Source organism: Rhinoderma darwinii, chromosome 3, assembly GCF_050947455.1.
Source record: "Rhinoderma darwinii isolate aRhiDar2 chromosome 3, aRhiDar2.hap1, whole genome shotgun sequence".
Taxonomy (NCBI): Eukaryota; Metazoa; Chordata; class Amphibia; order Anura; family Rhinodermatidae; genus Rhinoderma; species Rhinoderma darwinii.
The window spans coordinates 276,787,160-276,814,791 of record NC_134689.1 but is presented as its reverse complement, the minus strand read 5'-3'; the positions used below and the strand labels follow the sequence as shown (position 1 = coordinate 276,814,791).

Genomic DNA, 27,632 nt, shown 5'->3' with positions numbered 1-27,632 from the left:
AAAAACACAAAACAAAAGGAACCATCATCTGTGTTTTTCAGACGGTCACAGTTTCCACGGTTGATGTCATTCACGTAATACGCAACCTAATTCAAAAATAATGCTTCTTTGTGGTAAAAGGGGTTTTCGCACGAAGGACGTTTATCACCTACAGAATAGGTGATAAATGTCTGATTGCTGTGGACACCACTGCTGACCACTAGAACAGGGGTCTATAGAGCTGATAGAAACAGCAGAGTACATCGCTAGTATGGTCACAAAAAGTTCAATTGGTACATATACCCTCCACATTAGTTGGTAAACCTAGGAGTAAACTTCCTAAAAGATTTTGGTGGTGCTCAGTGTCAACTTGCTTAGAGATGCGGTTGGATGGGGTTGAGGTCAGGGCTCTGTGCAGGCCACTCAAGTTTCTCCACACCAAACTCGCCCAACCTGGTCTTTATAGGCCTTGCTTTGTGCACTGGGGCAGTCATTCTGGAAAAGGAAAGGTCTTCCCCAAACTATTGCCACGGAGTTGGAGGCATACGTACAACTGTCTAACATGTCTTTGTATAATGTGGCATTAACATTACCCTTCACTGAAAATAAGTGGCCTAGCCCAAACCCTGAAAAAACACCCCATACCATTATCCCTTCTACACCAAATGTAACATTAGGCACTATATATTTTGATAGGTAGCGTTCTCCTGGCATTCGCCAAACCCAGATTCCTTCATCAAACTGCCAGATAATGAAATGTGATTCATTACTCAATAGAGAACACGTTTCCACTGCTCCAGTCTAGTAGTGATGTGATTTACACCCTTGCAGCCGAAGCTTGGTAATGTGCATAGTGATCTTTGGCTTGTGTGCAATTGCTCAACCATGGAAACCCATTTCATGCAGCTTCTGACACATTTCTTGTACTAATGTAACTTCCAGAGGCAGTTTGAAACACTGTAGTGAGTGATGCAACAGAGGATAGGTGATTTATATGCTCAATGCGCTTTAGCACTCGGCAGCCCTGCTCTGTAAGGCCTCATGCAGACGACTAGTGTTTTTTTAGGGTCTGCAAATATGGATCCGTAGTCCTCCGCATATCTGGCGCACTGTCCGCAAATACAGTCCATAGTGCATCCTTATTTACAGGTCCACAAAAAGCAAACAAAAAAACTACAAATTGTCATTAACATTTCCCAACCACTTGAAAAGGTCACATGATCGCTCAGGCACCATTTTCTTGGGGAATCCCCTGCCTTTGCATAGCAACGCTTATTACGGACAGCTACGGATGAACATCCGTAGCCATCAGCAATTTTGCATGCACCCATGTACTTCTGTGAGGTCTGTGACACAATTGCGGACAGGAATTGGACATGTTCTATATTTTGCAGATCATTTCCACAGGCCGGACACACGTAGAGACATGAAAAGGTGTCCGTGGCCTATAGAAATTAATGGGTCCGCAGATTATCTGTAATTTCGGATCTGTAATTACAGATACATTTAGGCCCCATGCACACAACCGTAGTTTGTGTTGTTTAGAACTTTGTGGCGAAACTGTTGCTACTCCTAGGCATTCCACTACACAATAACAGCACTTACAGTTGAACAGGGCAGATCAGAAATGTCAAATTAACTTGAGACAAAGGTGTCATCCTATGACAGGGCTACATTTAAAGTCACTGAGCTTTTGAGTATGATCCATACTAGCAATTATAACATTAGCACTAAAAATTTATTAGTCCTTTTCACAAGGCAGTATTTAGGTCACATGCCAAAATTAGGACTGGAACCTACAAAGAGGTAAAATATAATGGAACGATTTGTACTGCTTCCGTGTTTTGGAACCACTCCTGGTTTTGGATTAGAAATACAGATGTAGGATATTTTGGAAACTGGTGCAGTACATCCAAATTCACGGGCTACACACATCCCTCTGTCCTCCGACGTGAAATCCATAGTCCGTCACTTGATTAACTCCTGCATCAATGGGAACAAGTGAATCCACCTACAGACCTGGATAAAAGTTTTGAAACTAACACAAATTTGGTTTTCACAAAGTTTGCTGCTTCAGTTTTTATAGTGGCAATTTGCATTAACTCTAGATTGCAATTGATCTGATCACTCTTCATAAAGTCATTCCTTGCCATAAAAACTAACTTAATCACAAACACAATTTCCAATGCATTTCAGCGCTGCCACAAAATGACCTGCTAATAGAATTTCTGTCATATTCTCATTAGCTCAGGAGAAAGGGTTAACAGGGACAAGGCAGCTGATATCACGGTCATGCTGATTGAATTATAAGAGCAAACTGGTTGCTTTAAAAGGGGGATGGTGCTTGAAATCAGTGTCTTCTTCTGTTAACCATGGTTACCTCCAAGGAAGCATGTGCAGTCATCATTGCTTTGCATCAAAAGGGCTTTCCAGGCAAGGACATCGCTGCTTTTAAGATTGCCTCTAGATCAGGGGTCTCAAACTTGGCCAGGTACATGGGCCGCACATTGAAAAAATGTGAAGTTGACTGGCCACATTACATTAAATTTGATACCATACAAAATTATTGTTAATCAGTTATTTGTGTTTCAATAATTTTTATTGGAGGTTTACAAGAAAAGGTATACTGTACATCAAACCATGCAAATAACAGTCGGGGGCATTCCCCGAGGATCGAATCATCAATTAGATATTTGAACTACTATAACATTACTATAATAATACCGCTAGGTTTAAACATGCTGGAAATTTGTGAGTTTACACAATCTAGTTTTCCACTTTAAGTGTCGCTAAATGCAGTTTGGCAGCTCAGTTGGCAGCGCTTCGCAGACACAAGAATGTCAATATTGGGCTTGATATCATGCGCGGTAGCCAATCGCAATGTTGCACGAAGATGTTCATCTGTAAGTCTTGACCGTATTGATGATTTGTTAATCTTCATTGAAGAGTAGAACTGTTCACATACGTACGTACTTCCAAACATTGTCATGATCCTGGCACCGGCATTAAAACGTTTTTGGAAACTTTTCTCGAGAGACAAACTTGTAGAAATCTGGAACACCAATGTCCATATACTTCTGTTTAAGAACAGTGTCGCACTGCAAGTCCACAATCTCCATCTGCAGATCTTCTGAAACGCAAGCAACGTCTACCGCAAACGGAGTGGCAAAGAGTGCAAATTCAGGTTCAAGATCCCGGAACTCATGAAAACGTTGATCGAACTCTTGCAGTAATTGAGAAATTATATCTGAGGTGTTGTGGTTCAACTCGTATCGACTGCATAGCTGAGAAATGTGCCAAATTGCCAGACTTCAGCTGTTTGGCCCACAAAGACACCTTACATCTGAATGCCTTGACACTGTCATACATCATCGTAATCATCTGCTTTGGGCATCATCGTAATCATCTGCTTTCAAGTTGAGTACATCGAAATCAGATAGAAAAGCTGGGTCAGAAAGTTGGAAAACGTTATCTTTTAGTGCCATAAAAAGCGCCATCTCCCGTCTTAAAGCAAAAAATCTCTTCAACGCGCTCCCCCGACTCAACCATCTGACCTCGGTATGATACAGCAAGTCTCCATATTCAGTGTCCATATTGGATAAGAATGAAGTGAACTGCCTATGGTTCAGACCTCTTGCCCATATAAAATTAACTGTCTTAACAACAAAGTCCATAACTTCTTTCATTTTTAGACCTTTGCTACACTTCGCTTCCTGATGCAGAATGCAGTGTATTGCACTGAAAGGACTCGACAAAGAAAGCTGGTTTCGTTTTGCTTTCAATAAGACAACGCCAACATTTTCTGAACACATTGCTGGTGCACAGTCAGTTGCCACGGACACGAGTTTATCCCATGGCAGTCCTGCTGTGTTAATACAACCTTCGAGTTCCTTAAAAATGTCACGACCGGTTGTTGTGCCTTTCTTAGGTAATAAATCGAATAATTCCTCGGTTATGTTTAGGTTTCCATCAACCCCACGAATAAAGACAGCACAATATGCAGTATCTGTTACACCAGTACTCTGGTCAAGCGCTATGGAAAATGCTTCAAAACCTTGCGCTCTTGTAATCAGTTGATGATGAATGTTACTAGCGGATTCAGTGATTCTACTAGAAACAGTATTTGCCGACAAACTTATGCCTTCGAACAGTTTCTGTTTGTCCGGACAAATAATTTCACATGCCTTTATAAAACAGTCTTTAATGAATTGGCCTTCAGTGAATGGTCTTGAAGATTTTGCTATCATATTACTAAGGACAAAACTCGCTTTTACTGAAGATTCGCTTGACTTGTTAATACTTGAGAAAAATTTTCGCTGTTTTTTAAGTGATGCTTTCAGTTGTTGAACCTTTTCATCTCGTAATTTGCCAGACATGTCTATGAGGAGACCGCAGAGCACTGTCATCCACATCCACCGCTGCAGAGCACTGTACCCTAAATCCCCTTCTACAGGGCACTATTACCTACACATTCACCACTGTACAGCCACTGCCGCAAAAGTGCCCTCTGTAGATCGTGCCACAGTACCCTCTGTAGATCGTGCCACACTGCCCTCTGTAGATCGTGCCACAGTGCCATCTGTAGATATGGTCACAGTGCCCTCTGTAAATAGTGCCACACTGCCCTCTGTAGATAGTGCCACAGAGTCCTCTGTAGATAAGGTCACACTGCCATCTGTAGATAATGCCACACACTGCCCTCTGTAGATGCCACACACAGCCCTCTGTAGCTAGTGCCCTCTGTAGTGTCACACTGCCCTCTGTAGCTAGTGCCACAGTGCCCTCTGTAGTGCCACACTGCTCTCTGCAGATAGTCCCACACTGCCCTCTGTAAGTAGTGCCACAAACCACTGCAGATCAACAGACACCCCTATAGATAGTACCACATCCCCCTATAGGAGTGTAATCCCAAGCCAGAGCATGCCGATGCACTGGCCTGGGATTCCTTTGCTGTAGAATGGGCCCAACACACCCCACCCTGCTGACAGTGCCACATGCCCCCTCCATGTAGATAGCTCCATTGAGACTCCCTCCTCGACCGGAGTGTGTAGCACTGTCAAAAGTGGGGTGTGTGGGGCGCTACTACAGGGGGTTTCCACTACATGGGACTGTCGGCCACTTCTCACCAATGCATCCGCAGCGCGGGAGGACTGACGTAATGAAGTAGCGCTCCTTCCGACCGCTCTATCCTCTTCCGGCGGGCTCACCAATGCGTTCGCATCGTCGGAGGACTGACATCATGAAGGAGCGCTCTCTCCTCTCCCCGTGGGTCGCAGATGACAGCCTCAGGGGCCACATGCGGCCCGCTTGCTTGAGACCCCTGCTCTAAATCAACCATTTATAGGACTATCAAGAACTTCAAGAGGAGGGGTTCAATTTCTGTGAAGAAAGCTTCAAGGCACCCAAGAAATTCCAGCAAGTGCCAGGATCGGATTCAAATACGGGATCGGTTCAACACCAGTGCAAAGCTTGCTCAGGAATGGCAGCAGGCAGGTGTCAGTACATCTGCACGCACAGTGAGGCAACTAGGAGACTGACATTCTACAGGAAGTACAGGGATTGGACTGCAGAGGACTGGGGTAAAGTTATTTTCTCTGATGAAGCCCCCTTCAGACTGTTTAGGACATCTGGAAGAATGATTGTCCAGAGAGGAAAAGGTGAGCACTACAAGGAGTCCTGTGTCATGCCAACAGTAAAGATTCCTTAGATCATTCATGTGTGGGTTTGCTTTTCATCCAAGGGACTGGGCTCACTCACAATTTTGCCTAAGAACACTTCCATGAATAAAGAACTGTATCTAAACATTCTCCAAGAGCAACTTCTCCCAATGATCCAGGAGCAATTTGGTGATGAACAATGTTTTTCCAGCATGATGGAGCACCATGTCACAAGGAAAAAGCGATAACTAAGTGGCTCGGTGAACAAAACATTTCATTTTTGGGTCCATGGCCAGGAAACTTCCCAGATCTCAATCCCATTGAGAACCTGTGGTCAATCCTCAAAAAGTGGTTGGACAAACAAAAATACAGAAATTGTGATAAACTCCAAGAACTGATTTATGCAAGAATGGGTTGCCATCAGTCAGGATTTGACCCAGAAGCTAATATCCAGCATGTCAGGATGAATTATAGAAGTCTTGAAAAAGAAGGGTTAACACTGTAAATATTGAGCCTTTGCATAAACTTGATGTATTTGTCAATAAAAGTTTAAAAAACATATGAAAACCAAATTTTGAGTCAGTCTCAAAACTTTTACCATAGGACTGTACGGTACAACATGCCTTTTGGCTTCAGGAAATTCAGAAGGTGAAGAGACTGGAGGAAATTAGAGCCCCCCCATGGTACCACTAGTTGAGAAATCCCAAGAATATATAACATTGACTTGAGATTTCCCAAGGATTGATGTCTTTGGGTCTTCTGTGACTACGGCAGGGCAGAGTACATCCCCCACTTCCCTTAACCTCCCTCTTTTTACAGAATTATAGTACGATGACTTTCCTAATATAATTTGATCAGTTTATTTTCATTAGGTATTTGAACAGCTCCCTGTCGTTGTTTGACATCTAGTCTACACCGCTGCTGTTTGTACCCCATTATGGAGAAATTTTATAAGCCACGAATGATGCCATTTTTCATTGCAGATCGTCTTTGCTTTATAAAAATTATATTTTGAATAAATAGATTAAAAAAAACAAAAAAAACACACATGCAAAATTCCGTGTGAAAGAGGCCTCAAGGGTATGTTCCCATGGGCCGGATACGCTGCAGATTTTCTGCAACGTGCGAATAATCTGCAGTGTTTACAGTAGTTGCAAGTGGATGACATTTCAACAAATCTCCCCATGCTGTTGCTAAAATCTGCACATAATTTGTGCAGAAATTCAGCTGCAGTGTGACTTTATAATCCACAGCATATTCGTTTATGCTGCAGATTGAGTGGAGGTCCCACGCTTTTCCTTTTTGCCACTTTTACAGTGATTTTGCTGTGATTCCGCAGTTACAACCGCAGCTGCAAATAAAGTTTTCTACAATCAATGCTCCACACTAAATTTGGGGTTGAAACAATGATTTTCGCATATACATTGTATTTCTCCACCAATATGCGCAACAAAAGCGCACTATTTGCTTGTAATTTCTGATATTTCCTTGCAAATTTTAAATCCGGCCCATGAGAACATACCCTTAAGAGAGTCCAAGCAGTACAGCCAGTCTGCCAATCTTGTTATACTTCATTATAATTTTACACAAATGTTATTTTCTTCTAGCTTGAAAAAATTACCATCAAAAGGATAAAATACTAAAAGAATAGAAGAATCTGTATTGAGATACTATAGGAAAACATTTTAATTTTGAAACTCTTTATTGTGATTTATCATGTAAAGAAATATCAACATCAAAGATATGTTATAATTAGGAGTATCTAAATAAAACTGATACCAGTACTATACATTCATAAATTAAATATTTTCAGGTAGCTTTAGGCCGACAAGGAGATGAACTGCCACCTTGGGTTAAAACACTAAATGTCGTAATTTAGGAATCCCAGCCCTCTTCGTAGAACACATCTGAACCACGTTTCTGAAAAGTTTTCTGAAAATCTTCGTCAAACATACTGAGATCGTCTTCATTTTTAAATATACCCTGAAATTTACAAAAAAGGTACAATTCTGTTAAGATATTTAAAGGAAGGAGAACAAGATATTTTAAAGCTTGATTACAGAAAAAAAAAAAACGGACATGGATTTTCGGAACAAGGCACAGGTTTTCTGCACAAAAGCTGGTGTAAGTGAATTGATAAATCTGCTTTAGTGTATCATTTGCATTTAAAAATGAATGTTTTGGGGTTTGTTGCCTTCTGTTTTCTTCTCCCCAAAAACAGCATTGTATATTAGTAGTTCCTCTTTTCTTCTATTGCTGGGATCCAATTCCATTATGGTTAAAAAAATAAAAATGGAAAAAACCATCAACTGAGCAACTTTATGGAAATAAGGCTCAACTGTAAATTGGCAAAGCAGCTCTCACAGTAGACACGATAAACTAATTCCAGCCCATCAAAGGATGAGCTCTGGTTGTCTACAGCAAAGTAAGAAGGAACGAATAAGTGGTAGATGTACATTAAAATTGTATGTAGCATTCAGCCACAGGGAATGCTAGTCTGCAGGCGCATATCTGGTACATACTGAGGTATCTAAAAGGTGTACAATGCTCCTCCACTACAATGACGTGAGGGTACAGTCACACGGAAGACTGTTGCAGAAATTTCTGCGATGGAAAATCAGTGTTATTTATCTGAATGTGGTGGTTTCTGCAACAGGTGCATGGATTTCTTCAAGTTTTATTCAGGAACTGATTTTCAATAGTCGCAGAAATTTCTGCAACAAAATCTGCCGCGTGTGACTGCTCCCTATAAAGATAAACGCATCCACACATAAGGAAGACCAAGACCTTGATATTTATTATAATTCTTGTACAGGACATATACTCACTTTTGGGAGATAGCCGAGTAACTGGGAGGCATGTTCCTTGAGAAGTTTCTGTCTTTCTTCTTCGATGATGGCCCGGCGAAATGCTTCTCTCTTCTCCTCCTCTTCTCTTTCTTGGAGTTCACGCTCCTGCACACACACAATAAAACTGTTAGTACATGCTCTTTTTGTGCTACATTAGTTTGCCTTAACCCTTAGCAAATATTTTTTATCTGTAGTCAACGGTGGAGCACAGAATTAAGTTTTGGGAATTGTCTATAACTAATAAGAATATTATAATTTACATGAGATGTGTACAGCAAAATTTGAGTGATCAATTTAATTAGGAATAAAAAATATTTGTATAGAGCAAATAAAAGAAAAATTTCAGTGAAATGTCTGTTTTTTCCTATGTTCAAAACCACCACAATCCAAAACTGTTCATTGCATTCAAAGACCAGACTTTCAAGGTCGTGCTGCTCTGCAGCTTTAAGAAGTATAAGGCGGAATTTTTTGATTTAAAGAGGCACTCCCAGAATTTTTGTTGTCTGTTTGTTATGGACATCCGGTAAATAGATTTGCAGTTATTTTCTTACCTATTGTTTCCTTCCTGAATTATCAGTCTCCGGTTGTTCCTTCGGTGACCGCCACTCTGAATCATACATCTTCAGTGCCGACAAAAAAGTCAATTTCTCTATGCAAGCCTATGAGATTCTCAATGTGAATCTCATAGGCTTGCATAGGGAGAATGACTTCCAGTCCACACTGAAGATGCTCGTATGATTCAGAGAGTCAGAGGCTGATAACTCAAGAAGAAAGTAATAGGTAAGAAAATTAACTGAAAATCTATTTACCAGATATCCACTACATACAGACCAAAAGATAAAATAAATGAAATCCCTGCACACTCCAGGCTTAGGAGACCACGGGAAGTGGTGCTACTCAGTGATTGACAGCTATCTCTATATGGTATACTCAAACAGGGAACGCTATCCATCCTTGAATGATATGGCCCACAGGACTCAGAAGCTCAAAGTGAGCAGGGATTTAAATCAATAAATTACAAGTTATGAGTAAACTTTTCCTACAAAATAATACAGCTCTGTTCAGATCCTCAAGTTCAGGTAAAATGAGGCTGCACATAGGGAAACATGTTCAACGTGACAGCTTCACTTCAAAGATTCACAGTTGTAATTGCGGTGTTCAAAAAGTGGAAGACGTGGCAGCCACATATATATTTTACATAGATTATCCATGTGGGAAACAAATAGGTTAATCCAAACTGACCAATCCTTTTGTTCCCTTATGGAAGACATCGGGGGACAGTCGAGCTACCCCCATACACATCAGACAGTTAGGAGGATCACATTGAAATCTTCAATGTGATCATCAAACGAATAGATAATGTGTATGGGCAGCATATGGCCTTGTTCACACAGTGCAGATTACGCATGCAGTTTCTAAGCCAAAACCAGGATTTGGATCCAGAATAGGAGATCTATAGGGCCTATCCTTCTATATTACTTCTGCTTAGGTTCCATTCCTGTTTTGGCTTGAAAAATCTATGCAAAATCTGCAGCAAATGTGAACAAGGCCTTAGGGTTTGTTCACAAAACTTGTGCGCAACATGGGCTTGGCATTTTTTTTTTTTATGGAAACATTATATTCAACACGTAAAGAAATTGTTATCCTTTTCTCCTCGTAGTCGACTACGCTATTGATGCCGTCAAAATGACGGAACCCTTGCACAACGGAGACAAACGGAAACCATTGGCACCGGATCCGTCACCATTGAAATCAATGGTGATGGAAACGGAAACCTATGGCTTCAATTTGTGTCAGTCAGGGTCCCGTTCCAACGGAAAACTCAGATGGAATGTCGGAACGGGACCCTGGCGCAGATGTGAACGAAGCCTTAACCAGTCAAACTACACCAATTGTGTTTGAAGATAAGACGGTTATCAGTGTCTCATAGTCAAAAATTGAGAAACTGTGAAATATAAACATAATAATTTTATAATAAATAGAATATGCAATGTTCTAAAGTGTAGTGTGGAAACAATTATATCATTTCTCACTTTATCAGCAATAAAGTGTTTGCGACGATCCTCCAGCAGTTTCTCCACTGCTCGCTTGTGCTCGAGCTGTTTCATCCTCCTCTTCTGAGCATTCATCTGCTCAATCCGATCATCCTCTGCAAACTTTGCCAGCATGGCTCGCCTGAAAGCGTCTTCCTCCTCTTTTGCGGCTTGTTGAACAATTTGCTTAAAAGCCATTTGTTCTTCAAAAGTACGCTGCAATTCAAGCCGCTGACGAATTTTCTTCTCCATCTCGGCCTAAAGAAGTCCAAGAAAATAACTTAAGAACAGAAGCCTCTTAACTCATTACTGCTAAGATACAGAAGAAAAGTTCTGGACTGACCAAACTCTCTAGCATCTAAATGAGATAATATAAAATTCAAGATACCCTTGAGGACACAGACAATTTTTGTTTTTTCATTTTTTTTTCTTCCCCGCATTCAGAGCCATAACTTTTATTTTTCCGTTGACATCACAGTGAGAGGCCCTGTTTTTCTGCGGAATGAACTGTCGTTTTTAATGGTTCCATTTAATGTACCATATAATGTACTGGTAACATTTACAAATATTTTTTTTGAGGAGGTATTAAAATAAAAACAGCAATTCCGGCAGTTTTTGGAGGATTTATTTTTACCATGTGGTAAAAATGTGCTAAATCTAACTTTATTTTGTAATTTTTTTCATTTTCTGTATATGGAGCTATGCGAGGGCTTATTTTTTGCGGAAAGAGCTGTAGTTGTTATTGGTATTATTTTGGGCACGTACGACTTTTCGATCACTTTTAATTCCATTTTTTTGGGGAAGCGATGTGGCCAAAAAAAGTAATTCTGGCATTCTGAACTTTTTTTTATCCTACAGCGATCACCATGCCGGTTAACTAATGTGATATTTTCATCGCTTTGAATTTTACAGATGCAGCGATACAAATTATTGTTCTTTTTTATTAATTAAGTCAAAAAAATTTTTTGCCATTTTTTCACATAAAAAAAACGTAATAGTAGGACCTGGGGGGTGTCTTCACTTGGCCTGTCGTTGCCATGGCAACCGATCGGGGGCAGGGCATTTTTGAGTGGGGGACAGGGGGGGCCATGTTTTTGTCATTTTTATATAATGAATTTATGTATTTTGGAAGAACAGAATGCTTATACTGTATCTGCAAATTAAAAAAATGCAGATTTGAAAAATCAAAGCTAGAAAAGATCCTTTAGGTTTGGATAATAACTTTGTTTCTAAGTAATTGTACATAGAAAAGGACATATGGAGCTATATGAATGTGTTAGAAGGAAAAAAAGAGGTTGCCTTGTTACTAGGCATTAAAGCAGCAGCTGAACTATCCTCTTACTGTCGGCATTACAGTACCTCCCTCAAGGCAAACGTCTCTGAACAATAAATGCTTTAATCCCCTATTAGGCCGCACTAATCCCAAAAATCTCAACCAGGTTGTTAACCAGTCAAGTTCTTTAGATGGAACAGATTGCTATTGTTTAAAAAAATCAATGCATCAAAATTACATTTAAAGCGGATCTGTCAGCTGAAAATGCTACCCTATGTTAGGACAGCATATTACAGTTACAAGTCTGTGCTCCTAGGGGCCAAAACGTCACAATTTTGTGCCATTTTGCTAATAGGACCACTGAAAAATACAACGGACTCAAACTCAAAACTCCTATTAGCCAAACTACATCATTTTTTGTGCAGTTTTGGCTAATAGGAGTACGGACCTGTAGATGTAATACGCATCCCTTACATAGGGTTGCATATTCAGCTAACAGACCTACTTTAACTTTATATACATTCTTAGCAGGCTTTTATTCTGAGTCGGGTATGCTAAATTGAAGAGCATGTGTCACCTATGAGTAATGGCATTCAAAGTATACAGCGCTTGTACTAACAAGGTGTTAGAGGGTTTATTTTTGGAGAAAACAAAACAAAAACTTTGACACCTATGCAATGCCATTTTTCCTAAATGTAGCTGCTGGGCAGGTCAACTAGTACTATCTAAAGGCTTATTATGGCAAATGGAAACCATAAGGATGCTTTGCCATTCTGGAAGTGACCTTGTTTTTAAAAGATTTCCTCCACTGCCAATGACTTCTTTATATTGAAGGCATACCTTCAACATTAAAGTGAACCTCAATGCCAAATAATATCTCCATATTAGAGAAGTCGCATAAATACACCACCAATTCGAAATAATCATGCAGGACATAAAATAGCTTAAAAAGTAAAATCCAATATTTATTGGTTATCTTTTAAAAAGTAGTTTTGATAAACAAAACAAATAGTTATGAGAAACACAGACAAAAGAATAAATGCAAGAAAATGAAGGCGGACTCATTTATACATAGATTCTTATATTTGAGGTCATTTTGTATGTGGGGAGTCCGCCTTCGTTTTCTTGAATTTATTCTTTTGTCTGTGTTTCTCATGACTATTTTTACATATTTGTTTTGTATATCAAAACTAGATAATCAATAAATATTGGATTTTACTGTTTAAGATATTTTTTGTTCTGTATGATTCTTTCGAATTGGTGGTGTTAAAGGGAATGTGTCGCTAGAGTTTTTTTTTTTTAGTTAAACAATTATTATTTGAGTGATTACACATTGTTTTCATTTTTTTTAGAGAACCTGCCGCAAAAATAACTGATTTTTCTATTGAAAATAAATATTAGAGAGCCCTTCAGATTGCATAGCATTTTCTATGCTGTTATGCAGTGCACTGGATTTGTTCAGAGAGTTGGTCAACAATTGGTGCCATGGGTTACACTGCATCCTCAGGTAAAGATCACAATTGTAACCTGTTATACTAAAGAATCTGAGTATTCATAACACATTAGTATTTGAAATTTCAAAAAAAACCAAAACAAAATCATGTCAAATCACATTTCTGATAATAAAAGTGAAAAACTGACAGGCAAGTTAAAGTGTATGTTCACAAATGCCAGAAGTCTAGCAAGCAAAATGGGGGAGCTGGAGGCCTTGATACTGGAAGAAAATATAGATATAGTTGGTGTTGCTGAAACATGGCTGGACTCTTCACATGAATGGGCTGTAAATCTACAGGGTTTTACACTTTTTCGGAAAGACAGGACAAATAGGAAAGGCGGTGGTGTATGTCTGTATGTGAGAAGTGATATGAAGGAGAGTGTGAAAGAGACAATAGTGGGTGAATACTGTGAGGAGGTTGAAACCTTGTGGGTGGAACTAGAAAGGGAGGTAAACACTGAAAAAATTATTTTTGGTGTAATCTATAGACCCGCCAATATAACTGAGGAGATGGAAGGTCAGCTATATAAACAGATGGAGCGGGCTGCACAGGCGGGTACTGTAGTGATAATGGGAGATTTTAATTTCCGGGATATTAATTGGTGTCATGGTTCAGCTTCAACTGCAAAGGGGAGACATTTCCTCAACCTGTTGCAGGAAAATTTTATGGGCCAGTTTGTGGAAGACCCGACTAGAGGTGAAGCTCTGTTGGATCTGGTCATTTCTAATAATGCAGATCTTGTTGGGAATGTCAATGTTCGTGAAAACCTCGGTAACAGTGATCATAATATAGTTACATTTTACCTATACTGTAAAAAACAAACACAGGCTGGGAGGGCAAAAACACTTAATTTTAAGAAAGCCAAATTCCCCAGGATGAGGGCTGCAATTCAGGATATAGACTGGGAAGAACTAATGTCAAATAATGGAACAAATGATAAATGGGAGATTTTCAAATCTACTTTGAGTTATTATAGTGCAAAATGTATTCCTATAGGTAACAAGTATAAACGACTCAAATTAAACCCCACATGGCTTACACCTTCTGTGAAAGGGGCAATACGTGACAAAAAAAGGGCATTTAAAAAATACAAATCTGAGGGTACAGCTGTAGCCTTTGTAAAATATAAAGAGCTTAATAAAATCTGTAAAAAAGTAATAAAATTAGCAAAAATACAAAATGAAAGGCAGGTGGCCAAGGATAGTAAAACAAATCCCAAAAAATTCTTCAAGTATATAAATGCAAAACAGATAAAAACAAGGACATTTATACAAAAACACAGAAAAAGGCCATACTTACAAATGGACACAGCCAGGTCAGAAACGCCAATGAAGGCGAGTGAGCAGGTGCTTTAAATAATAATAGCCACTCCCACTAGTCTTGAGGGGAGTGGTATGTGGTGCATGGGATGTGTAGTAAGAAATAATAAATGAATAGTGTATGTGCAAGTGTAATAATGTAAGTGAAATATAGGGGGCAGTAATGAGTAAAGTGCCTAAAAAATAAATGAATAATGGGATGCAAGTGTGTGAAACATGGAGGGATAGTGTGTACGTCATGAGGCGCAACGTGTATAGCCAGGTAGAAGCCTATTTGTGACGCCTTGATAATTCATAGAGCGGGCTACCCTGCTTGCTAGGCCAAACAACAACACACCATGCTCTCCCAGCATCAAAGACCCGGCTGTGTCCAAAAGAAGCGAATATAAGTAATAATGAAAAGCACCTGCTCACTCGCCTTCATTGGCGTTTCTGATCTGGCTGTGCCCATTTGTAAGTATGGCCTTTTATTAAGTATATAAATGCTAAAAAGCCAAGGTCTGAACATGTAGGACCCCTAGATAATGGTAATGGGGAGTTGATCACAGGGGATCAAGAGAAGGCAGAGTTACTAAATGGGTTCTTTAGCTCTGTATATACAACAGAAGAAAGAGTAGCTGATGTAGCCGGTGCCAGTGCTGTTAATATATCAGTTGATATACTGAATTGGATGAATGTAGATATGGTCCAAGCTAAATTAAATAAATGTGCACAAGGCCCCAGGACCAGATGGGTTACACCCTAGAATTCTTAAAGAGCTTAGTTCAGTTATTTCTGTCCCCCTTTTCATAATATTCAGAGAATCTCTAGTGACTGGTATAGTGCCAAGGGACTGGCGCAGCGCAAATGTGGTGCCTATTTTCAAAAAGGGCTCTAGGTCTTCCCCGGGTAATTATAGACCAGTAAGCTTAACATCCATCGTGGGGAAAATGTTTGAGGGGCTATTGAGGGACTATATACAGGATTATGTGACAATAAATAGTATTATAAGTGACAGCCAGCACGGTTTTACTAAGGACAGAAGTTGTCAAACTAACCTAATCTGTTTTTATGAAGAGGTGAGCAGAAGTCTAGACAGAGGGGCCGCTGTGGATTTAGTGATTTTGGACTTTGCAAAGGCATTTGACACTGTCCCCCATAGACGCATAATGGGTAAATTAAGGACTATAGGTTTAGAAAATATAGTTTGTAATTGGATTGAGAATTGGCTCAAGGACCGAATCCAGAGAGTTGTGGTCAATGATTCCTACTCTGAATGGTCCCCGGTTATAAGTGGAGTACCCCAGGGTTCAGTGCTGGGACCACTATTATTCAACTTATTTATTAATGATATAGAGGATGGGATTAATAGCACTATTTCTATTTTTGCAGATGACACCAAGCTATGTAATATAGTTCAGACTATGGAAGATGTTCATGAATTACAGGCAGATTTAAACATACTAAGTGTTTGGGCGTCCACTTGGCAGATGAAGTTTAATGTAGATAAATGTAAAGTTATGCATCTGGGTACCAACAACCTGCATGCATCATATGTCCTAGGGGGAGCTACACTGGCGGATTCACTTGTTGAGAAGGATCTGGGTGTACTTGTAAATCATAAACTCAATAACAGCATGCAGTGTCAATCAGCTGCTTCAAAGGCCAGCAGGATATTGTCGTGCATTAAAAGAGGCATGGACTCACGGGACAGGGATGTAATATTGCCACTTTACAAAGCATTAGTGAGGCCTCATCTAGAATATGCAGTTCAGTTCTGGGCTCCAGTTCATAGAAAGGATGCCCTGGAGTTGGAAAAAATACAAAGAAGAGCAACGAAGCTAATTAGGGGCATGGAGAATTTAAGTTATGAGGAAAGATTGAAAGAATTAAACCTATTTAGCCTTGAAAAAAGACGACTAAGGGGGACATGATTAACTTATATAAATATATTAATGGCACATACAAAAAATATGGTGAAATCCTGTTCCTTGTAAAACCCCCTCAAAAAACAAGGGGGCACTCCCTCCATCTGGAGAAAAAAAGGTTCAACCTGCAGAGGCGACAAGCCTTCTTTACTGTGAGAACTGTGAATCTATGGAATAGCCTACCGCAGGAGCTGGTCACAGCAGGGACAGTAGATGGCTTTAAAAAAGGCTTAGATCATTTCCTAGAACAAAAAAATATTAGCTCCTATGTGTAGAAATTTTTCCTTCCCTTTTCCCGTCCCTTGGTTGAACTTGATGGACATGTGTCTTTTTTCAGCCGTACTAACTATGTAACTATATATCATAGTAAAACAGAAAAATGACACTTCCCATGACTTACAATTTGCCGTTGTCTGGCCTCCTCAGCTTGTTCTTCCAGGTACAGCTCTTCACGCATCTGCTCAAGCTCTTCTCTCTGTTCTTGTTCTCTTTGGATATGTTCTGCAAGCTAATATCAAAATGTATCACTTGTTATTTCTAAAGAAAACACTCATAACCTACCATAATTCATCATTTCTTTTAAACTAGGAATCATTATGACTAATTCTTTGAAATGGTGTAAAGGAGCAGTGAAATGCATATTATGAAATACTATGTACCATGTAGTGTGAATGGAATATGAAAGGTTTTATAAACTATCCTCTAATTTCGTTTTCTTAAATCTGTAGTTCTGGGACTATATTTTAAAAAAATCTTGTAAAACCTTTTTAATTCCTACTCCATTCATTTTCACTCCACTATTTGCATGTACTTTATTTTATGAATTGTACAGTGAGCTTGGGGATTCTAGTCTAACTTGTCCCAGTGATCAATACCATGTCCTGAAGAGCCTTTTTCTTCTCCTCCTGCTCTCTAACTTGTGCCATGCGGTCCTCCTCTCTCCTCTGTTGCATATTAGCAAAAGCCAGGATCTTTCTGTTCTCCTCCTCCATCTTCTTCTCCTCCATTTTTCTCCAGGTGTCCTGCTGATCTTTAAATTCCTCTATATATCTTCTTGTGGCATTCAATTTTTCTAGTTTCAATTGCCTTTCCCTGTAAAATTAATATATATACAAAAAGTTATATATTTCAGTTTCTTTGCTTCAGTATAATCCCTCATGATCAATTGTAAAAAAACAAAATGCGCACTAAAAAGTTCTTTAAGGGGTGTCTGCTTTTAATAATCACCCTTTGTTAGAAGTGTTTTCTAAACCAGACATCCCCTTTAATCAGGGTACATAATATTCCCACGTCTTCACCAGTCCAAGACAAAATCCATTAATGGGGTAATCCCAACCCACACAATTATGGAGAAACCACAGGATATGCCATAAATGTGAAACAGGTGCGACTCTCTTGGACCTGCACCTATGTGGAAAATACGGACCACTTTTTAAATTCTCTCTCCGCCTTGATGTGGAGGTGGGACGGGGGACCCCCATGCTCCACCTAGGTGCAGGTTTCAAAGGTGGGACCCACACATATCACACTTTTATGGCATAACCTGTGGATATGCCATAAATGTGTGAGATGGGAATATCCATTTTAATATTTTCACATATTTACGTAATAATTGTACTACTACTACATCTAATGTACTGTATGATTTTGCCTATTTTACTTATTATATTCCATCATTTCAGCCATTTCTTTCCTGGTGTACAGTAGATGTAAAAGAGCAAAGATGATTTTCACAAACCACTAAGGAGTAGGACAATTTAACTTTCAAGGTGTATTGGGCTTCAACTTTGTGGTGTATCAGTGTATGTAACATTTTTAGAGAACGTCTTCTCTGATGTGACAGGGACTTAATGTATAGGTGCGCACAGTGTGTAAATACCTTGTACAATAAAAGCACCACTACTACTTAAATGTTAAGAATAACTTCACGATACATTGGTGTTAAGATCCGGTGTACTTGTATTTATATGTGTACGTTGCTGCCATCTGTTGGCCTCTTGTGAATTTTTCCTACACACACGAAAACAAGCAACTCAATGCCAACATATATCCAAACCCTGATGATAGGATATACTTAGCATGAGCAATCACAATCTTATTTGTGGAAATCAGAGCATACCGTTTTTACCTATTAGTCATTGTACATTGTGTGATCATCATTTATTGTTAAGGAAGCCATAGACATAGGGTATTGATCATTTGACTTCTAGTCATCAGTTACAATTCCGTCATTGACATTCGAGTTTGGACAGAGTACTGTGGATAAGCAGCAGCCAGATTTACTTCAGAACCTTTAGAGCTACTTATCTCTGGGGTAAACAAAAGGATTGTATAGGACAAATCCATCCGGTTGGATCCTTGTTTTTTTTTTAAATGGCAGCTCTAGACCAAAGGTTGGCCAGGCCCCATTGACATTACGCTGTCAACGAAGCCCATCAAATTTGGTGAGGTCCAGAAACAAACGTGTAATGTGTACAGCTAAATTTAGTAATACTCCTGTATCAGCCTGACCTCCTTTACATCTGCACCTATTCACCCTTTTTCAATGTCACTCGGGTAGTAATGGGTTGCGGAATGATTATACAAGCACAGCACACATGTCGAATTGTGTAAGCAATATTAAATCTTTTCTAAAGCCACTAATGTATAATAATGCATTAAAAAACCGCTATCCTACAAAATTCCATTTTTTGCTCATTCAGAAAGTAAGAAACAAAAAACACTGGGGGAGATTTACTAAGAAAAATGCACCAGAGTTCAGGCAGAAATTGCACCTAAAAATTGGCGTACCTGGTGTGCACCAAATTATGCATTTTAGACACTTTTTTTTATGCCTCCTTCAATAGTTTTAAAAAGATTTCTTAAGGGCGTGCACTATTTTTTTGGCACAAAATATTAGTGTAAAAAACACTATGTGGTATAAGGAATTCTCTCCCTTACACCATCTAGTGTTTTTTACACCAATATTTTGCACCAAAAAAATAAATAAAAAAATAGTGCACGCCCTTTTCTAGCTGTCTAGCGAGTTGTAGCAATTTATACTGCGTGCACCATTAGGATATCGTTTTTGCCTGTCAAATCTTATGTGGTCTAACTTTAAGTACAGTGGGGCAGATTTCTTCATTCTGTTGTAAACATTATAAAAGATCGCCTACTATAGGTTTCCTAAGTAGATTACAGCACTGCAAACAAGCTTACGTTTGATCTTCTTCATAAATCTTCCTCACAATTTCATCAACCAGGATCTTCTCCCTTAGGAATTCCTGGTAAGCATCCTGCCTCTTCTTCTCTTTATCTTCCAGCTGTGTTTCTAGCTCTCTCTGGTAACGCAGCTTCTCCTGATAACGTCTTGTCTCCTTGGCCAACTCTTCTTCTGAAGCTTTTTCATGTTCTTCCTTCATTTTTCGAGCGATTTCAGATTCTCGTTTCTATACAAAAAATACGGTGAAAACCACAGAAAGGAAAATCAATGAATGACCACCAAAATAGAAACAGCCCTAATACATAACAGGTTATTAACCCCTTTAGGACGCAGCCTGTTTTGGCCTTGTGACACAGCCGAAATCTGACATGTTTCACTTTATGTGGTAATAACTTGTGGAAAAATTTGGGTCGATAAATTTAATATTTATTAGTGAAAAACACCAAAATGTAGAGAAAATTTGTAAAAATTAGCATTTTCTAAATTTAAACGTATCTGCTTGTAAAACAAATAGTAATACCACACAAAATATTCACTAGTTAACATTTCCCATATGTCTACTTTATGTTTGCATCGTTCTTTGAACGTCCTTTTATTTTTCTAGGACGTTACAAGGCTTAGAACTTTAGCAGCAATTTCTTATATTTTAAAGAAAATTTTCAAAAGGCGATTTTTACAGGGGCCAGTTCAGTTGTGAAATGATTTTAAGGGCCTTATATATTAGAATCCCCAATAAATCAGCCCATTTTAAAAACTGCACCCTCAAAGTATTCAAAACAACATTCAGAAAGTTTCTTAACCCTTTAGGCGTTTCACAGGAAATAAAGCAAAGTAGAGGTGAAATTTACAAATTTCATTTTTTTTTGCCGAAATTCATTTGTAACAAAAAAAATTCTGTAACACAGAAGGTTTTACCAGAGAAACGCTACTCAATATTTATTGCCCAGATTCTGCAGTATTTAGGAATATCCAACATGTGGCCCTAGTGTGCTAATGGACTGAAGCACCGGCCTCAGAAGCAAAGGAGCACCTAGTGGATTTTGGGGCCTGCTTATTTGTAGATTATATTTTAGGCACCGTCAGGTTTGAAGAGGTCTTGTGGTGCCAAAACAGTGGAAACGCCCCAAAAGTGACCCCATTTTGGAGACTACACCCCTCAAGGAATTTATCTAGGGGTATAGTTAGCATTTCGACCCCACAGGTATTTTGCTATATTTATTGGAGTTAGTCTGTGAAAATAAAAATCTACTTATTTTCTGAAAAAAAATAGAAATTTGTAATATTTACAAGGAATAAACAAGAAAATGCACCACAACATTTGTAAAGCATCTTCTCCCGATTACGGCAATGCCCCATATGTGGTAATAAACTGCTGTATGGAGCCACAGCAGGACTCAGAAGGGAAGGAGCGCTAATTGGATTTTGGAGCGCAGATTTTGCTGGATTGGTTTTCAGTGCCATGTTGCGATTGCAACGCCCTGGAGGGAACAAAATAGTGGAAACACCCCAAAAGTGACCCCATTTGGGAAACTACACCCCTCAAGGAATTTTTCTAGGGGTATAGTGAGCATTTATACCACACAGGTTTTTTTGCAGAATAAGGCCATGAAAATGAATATCAGCATTTTTGTCCACTAAAATGTTGAATTTTTTCATTTTCACAAGGGATAAAGGAGAAAAAGTCGCCCTAAATTTGTAACGCAATCTCTCCCGAGTATCACAATACCCCACATGTGGTAATAATTGATTTTTTTTATAGAAATTAATTAACCTTTGCAGGACTGATCCTTTTTTGCTTTTTTTCCATTTTAGTTTTTCACTCCACGCCTTCCAAACGCCATAACTTTTTTATTTTTCTATCAATAGAGCAGTATGAGGGCTTATTTTCTGCGGGAAGAGTTGTAGTTTCTATGGACACCATTTAAAGTACTGGGAAACCGAAAATAAAATTCTTTGTGGGGTGAAATTGTAAAAAAACTGCGATTCCTCCATTGCTTTTTGGGTTTCGTTTTTACCGCTTTCACCGTGCGGTAAAAACGACAACTTAACTTTATTCTGCCGGTCAATATGATTACGGTGATACCAAATGTATAAATATTTTTTTATATTTTACTACTTCTACAAAGAAAAAACAATTTGTTAAAAAAAATAAAACATTTTGTATCAACACATTCTGAGAGCCATAACTTTTTTATTTTTTGGTCGATTGAGCGGTGTCAGAGCTTATTTTTGTCGGGGCGAGCTGTAGTTTTTATTGGTACCATTTTTTGGTACATACAACGTTTTGATCACTTTTTATTATATTTTATTTAGAACTTTGGTGACCAAAAAACTGTGATTTTGGCGTTTTATATTCTTTATTTCTTACGGCGTTCATTATGCGCTAAAAATGACAGTTTTACTTTATTCTGGGGGTCGGTACGATTACGGCGATACCATATGTATATAGGTTGTTTATGTTTTGCAGCGTTTGCACAATAAAATCACTTGTTTATAAAATAATTTATTTTCTGTGTCACCATATTCTGAGAGCCATAACCTATTTATGTTTCAGTCACAAAAGCTGTGTAAGGGCTTGTTTTTTGCGGGACGGGTTGTAGTTTTTATTGGTACTATTTTGGGGTACATGCAACTTTTTGATCACATTTTATTCTATATTTTGGGAGGGGTGGTGACCTAAAAACGAGTGATTCTGGCATTGTTTTTAATTTGTTTTTTTTGCGGCGATCGCCATGTGGGAAAAATAACAACATTATAGTTTTATAGATTGGGTCGTTATGAACGCGGTGATACCAAATATGTGTACTGTTCTTTAACGTTTTAATTTTTTTCCTATAATAAGAGACTTATTATAGGAAAAAAAAAATCTTTTATTTTTACACTTTTGTAAAACATTTTTCACTTTCTTTTTTTACTTGAAGCTCTGATCGCTGCTAGAATACATTACACTACCTAGGTAGTGTAACGTATTCCAACAGTCAGTGTGAGCTCCCAGTCACTCTGACAGTAACTCTACTTCCATACATGGCAGATCCGGAGGCTCTGGCCCCCCGGTGCCATCACAAGCATCAGCAGCCCCCACAATTGCATGGGGGCTGCTGATGTGCTACAAACCCCTAAAATGCTGCAATTGCAATCGAGCCCCGCATTTAACGGGTTAATTGCCTAAATCAGCGGCGATGAGCTGCTGATCGGCAACAGTAGAGTGTCAGCTGTCGGGGACAGCTGACCTCCCGGTTCCCGAAGCACACGGTCATTGACACTGTCACCGACAGTGTGCATCGGGAACGACACAGTGACTTCCTGTCACTCTGACAGGAAGTCCATCAGGAGGCTGGTCCGGATAGGCTTCCGTACATGGCAATCGCGCTATGGAGATAAAAATAGAAACAAAGCGCACATCGTGCCTGAATCTGTGTAGTTTAGAGGAAAAGAAAAGTGGTCAAATATACTGACCTGGTAATGTTATGCTAGGAGCACAACATCCCAAAGTAGCGTGTTCAAAGTGCCCTTATGAGAGCCGGTTGCAGCCGCAGTTTCCGTTCCGGAGGTTTGGAGTCCACAAACTCCGCTGAACAAATCCAGTAAAAGGAAAAAAGGAGAAAAAGGACGGAAAGATCCAAGGGCGCAGCCGTGTAAAGATAATGGATTTTTAATTGTACATAAAACAACAACAAATTATGTGTTTCGAAGCCGTACCGGCCTCTTCGTCAGGTCAGAGTACAAGTAATTATTCAAAGGGGATTCACTGTTTATATAACCCAGAAGAACCGGATAACTGCCGGGTTAGGTTAAAGGTCAAACAGGAGGCGGGTTACGGCAAATCATTGTGTTCACAATAAACATACAAGAAGATTTAAAATACATAAAAAAATATACAAAAGACATGTGAAAAATTACAACTAAAAAACATTATTTAGTACAAACTAGAAAAGAACATTAGAAAAAGACCATACGAAAAGCTGTTATTATGGTACTCCATATTTACGCTAACTGAAATCGTAAGAGAAAAAGATCATAGGAAGAGATGTTAATATACAATTCCTCACTTAGAGGATCACATCCCATATTTGAAAGCACTTATATAAAAATATATATATATAAAAACGAAGTTTAAATGTAGTCATACTTGGTCGAAACATTATGTTGTCATTTAAGTGTTTTGTTGCCATAGAGACGTAGCGCTTATTAAGGCCATAGAAAAAAAGAGACCATAGAAAAAAGAGGCTAATGTAAAATCGCACAATAGAGTGATGAAAATGTTTAAAAATATAAATGAAAATAAAAATAAAGGGTATCATATGGACATTTAAATACATAGAATTTCAAATTGATTTTATATGTTCCAAAAAGTCGTGAGTTCTGCGTTTTTTGTCATAGAGTCATGTCGCTCATTAACCATGTAAAAAAGAGAGACCGTTTAAAAAGGTACTAGTATAATGTAGTACATTAAAGAGGATTTTTAAAAAAAAAATATATATATATATATAAAAAAAAAAAAAAAAAAAAAAAAAAAAAAAGAGTGTTGTGGTCATCTATTTATCAAAAGAATATAAGTGCAAAAGAGACACATTTCTTATTTTGTCATAAATTGAGATTACAAAAAATAAATAATAAAAAAATGGATTTAAATGATAGTCTCATTTAGTTCATTCAGACCTACCGGTTTTAATGTTTTTAATTTGTAGAGCCAAAATATTTCTCTTTTACAGAGAATATTAAAACGATCTGGATGGCTTTCTTGGATTTGATCAATAGGGGTAATAGTGAAACATGCGAAGTTACCCTCGTGTGCCACAGTACAGTGTCTATAAATGCTATGAAGTAGGAATTTCTTTTTACAGTTGAACCTATGTTTATTTAGTCTGCAATGTAGTGGCTGGATTGTCCTTCCTATATATTGGACACCACAAATACAGTTTATTAGGTAGATCACAAAGTTGGATTGGCAATTTAGACTTGCTTCAATATTAAATATTTTTTCAGTTTGCTGTGATCTAAATGTATGGGTATCGTCCGTAATTGATTTAGAGCATAGGCACCTACTTAGTCCACATTTGAAACTCCCCTTTTGGGGCGGCGGGTTTCGTGGTTGTATTTCTTGTCCCGAAACACTTTTTAATTTAGAAAAATTCACCTGACTTGGTGCAAGAATATTTTTTATAGTTCTAGCTCTTTTAAACGTAACTTTCGGTTTGAAAGGTAGGATCTTTTGGAGGAAGGGGTCGGTTTGAAGTACATGCCAATGTCTATTCAGTATATCTCCTATTTTCTTATGTGATGTGTTATACTGTGTAATGAAATTAAAACCAAAAGGTATTATTCTCATTAGTATGTTCTTGGGAATCTCTTCTGATTTGTGATTCATTGATGGTATATTTTGGTAGACAATCCTCTTGGGATAGTATTGAGGTCTTTTTGTAGGCATCGGTTAGTAATGTGTTCGGATAACCTTTGTCTTTAAAACGTTTATATAGTATTCTGCTTTGTTTCTTAAAATCACATCCAAGGGTACAGTTTTTCCTAATCCTCTTATATTGGCTGTATGGAATATTCTTAAGCCATTTCGAGTAATGACCGCTGTTGAAGTTTAAGTAGCTATTAGTGTCTACTTTCTTAAAAAAATTACGTGTTATAAACTTATCGCCTGAGGAGGTGATTGATAGGTCAAGATAATCGATTTCTTTTTCTTGGATATTGAATGTGAAACTAATGCCCCATAGATTCTCATTTAGTGCATTGCAGAAGTTATTCGCACTTACTAAATTGCCGTTCCATATAAAGATCAAATCGTCTATGTATCTCCTATATAGAAGGATATGATTCATAGCCCAGGGGTGATTCCATATGAACTGGTCCTCAAATGCGCCCATAAAGATGTTGGCGTAACTCGGTGCTACTCTGGTACCCATCGCTGTGCCTTTTACTTGATGGTATATATTGTTATCAAAGGAAAAGATGTTATTTTTGAGGATAAATTCCATACTCTCAATGTAAAATGTAATTTGTAATGGTTGGAGATCATTGTCTTTTTTAAATGTATTTTTAAGGTTTCTCAAACCTAGAGAGTGCTCTATATTGCTATATAATGCACTAACATCCAAAGTAATCAAAAGTGGGTTATTTTTTGCAGAAATTAAACGAAGTTCATTGATAAGCTGTGTCGAATCCTTTAAAAAACTGGGCAATGTTACAACATATTTTTGCATAATTAAATCTAAATAATGAGACAAGTGACAAGTAGGTGACTGAATGGCAGAGATAATAGGTCTCCCAGGGGGATTTTTGGGATCCTTATGTATTTTCGGCAAGTGGTAATAGAATGGTAAATTAGTATTTTTTGGGGTGAGGTAGTTTCTTTCGTTTTTATTAAGAATTTTATCTGAAAATGCTTGTTCTATCAGTGATCTAAGGTTTTTGTTAATGTCATCAATGGGATTATAGTCAAGACAGATATAATAGTTCGTATCTGACAAAATATTCGTTGCTTCATTGAAATAATCTAAGGTATTCTGGATTACTGTACCACCACCCTTGTCTGCAGATCTTATTACAATTGATGTATTTTCTTTAAGGTTTTTGAGAGCACGTTTTTCCATAATAGACAAATAGTTTTTATGTGGGAGATAGTGTGATTCCAAATCTTCTAAGTCTATGCCCACTAAATGATAAAAAGTATTGATAAAATTGCCTTGATGAGCTACAGGATAAAATTTGGAAGGTGCTTTTAAAACAGTAGGTTTAAAAATCGGGGGTGATTCACTCTGTTGGATGTTATTTAAATCACTTTGATCTTTTCCAAACAGTGACTTGTGGGATGTTAATTGAAAATGCCTCTTTAGTGTGAGTTTCCTAATAAAACGATGTAGATCAATAAATAAATTAAAACCATTAATTCCGGCAGTAGGGCAAAAAGAAAGACCTTTTTCAAGAAGTAAAATTTCAGATTTATTTAAAATATGGTCAGAAAGGTTAAAAATGGACATGAAAGGTGGATGAAGAAGAGGGGGGACTTTTATTACTCCCTTTTTCTTTTTGCCTCCCCGGGTTCCTCTATAATGTTTTTTCTTTTTTTCGGGCGAAAGAAATCGCTTATGGTTGTCTGTTGGGAGTTTAGAGCAGGTAGTGTCTCTAAAAAAGAAGATGAAGAAGGAGAAGGGGAAGAGGGAGACGAGGTGTTAACTAGAGGTCTAAGACCTCTCTCTCATAAAGGTGTAGTACATATCGCTGGGGTTAGAAAAGGAACCGACATGGTGGAACCTACTTTAGTATTATCTATAATGGTCGTGGCTTTTGGGGATATTGGAAAATCCGAAGAAAAACCTTCCCTATTGTAATATTCGATGTTAATCACAGTATTGGACAATATATCATCGGAGGTGTCATGTATTGTTAATCTAGATAAATCCATATCTCCATCCAGTGTAGAAACCTTAATCTGCTCATTGAGTTTTTTAGAGTCATGAATGGGAGTAGAAAAAGTATCTTTTTTACTAGTATCTTTTTTTATTATTAATATCTTTTTTTATTAAGAAACATTGTAGTGGACCCTACAACGTTACTTAATTGTTTCGTTTTTTTATTAGATCTAGTATATTTGCTATTCAAGAAAAGTCTATTTGATTTATTATAGACTGTTCTTAGTTCCTCATTTGTGTTTGTACTTGATGTTAAGGTAGGTATTGTACGTTGCTGAAAGCTCTTCAAGGTATCTGCATTATTACCTTGAAACTGTGATGCAGGTTTACTCCAAGTTCTGATCTGATAAGAAAGATAATCCAATCTATCCCTCGCCAATTTGACTGCCTTTCTTTCAATAAGATCCTGTTCTAATCTAAAGATGCGATTAGTAATGTTGTGATTTATAGTATGAAAGTCATGGTGTAGGGAATATGGCTTAAGTGATTCTATTATATT

The 27,632-nt window shown here is 38.2% G+C and overlaps 1 protein-coding gene across 1 annotated transcript in view; it reads right to left on the bottom strand.

The window, feature by feature from the left end:
- Positions 1-7,319: 7,319 nt before the first annotated feature.
- MNS1 (meiosis specific nuclear structural 1) overlaps positions 7,320-27,632 on the bottom strand; it is a 34,528-nt gene continuing 14,215 nt past the window's right edge. The window contains exons 5-10 of the mRNA XM_075857963.1: positions 19,712-19,941; positions 17,389-17,605; positions 16,914-17,021; positions 10,519-10,776; positions 8,465-8,590; positions 7,320-7,619 (exon numbers count right to left, since the gene is read on the bottom strand). Coding sequence (XP_075714078.1) covers positions 7,512-7,619; positions 8,465-8,590; positions 10,519-10,776; positions 16,914-17,021; positions 17,389-17,605; positions 19,712-19,941 — 1,047 coding nt within the window. The 3' untranslated portion in view covers positions 7,320-7,511. The remainder of the gene's footprint in view (positions 7,620-8,464; positions 8,591-10,518; positions 10,777-16,913; positions 17,022-17,388; positions 17,606-19,711; positions 19,942-27,632) is intronic.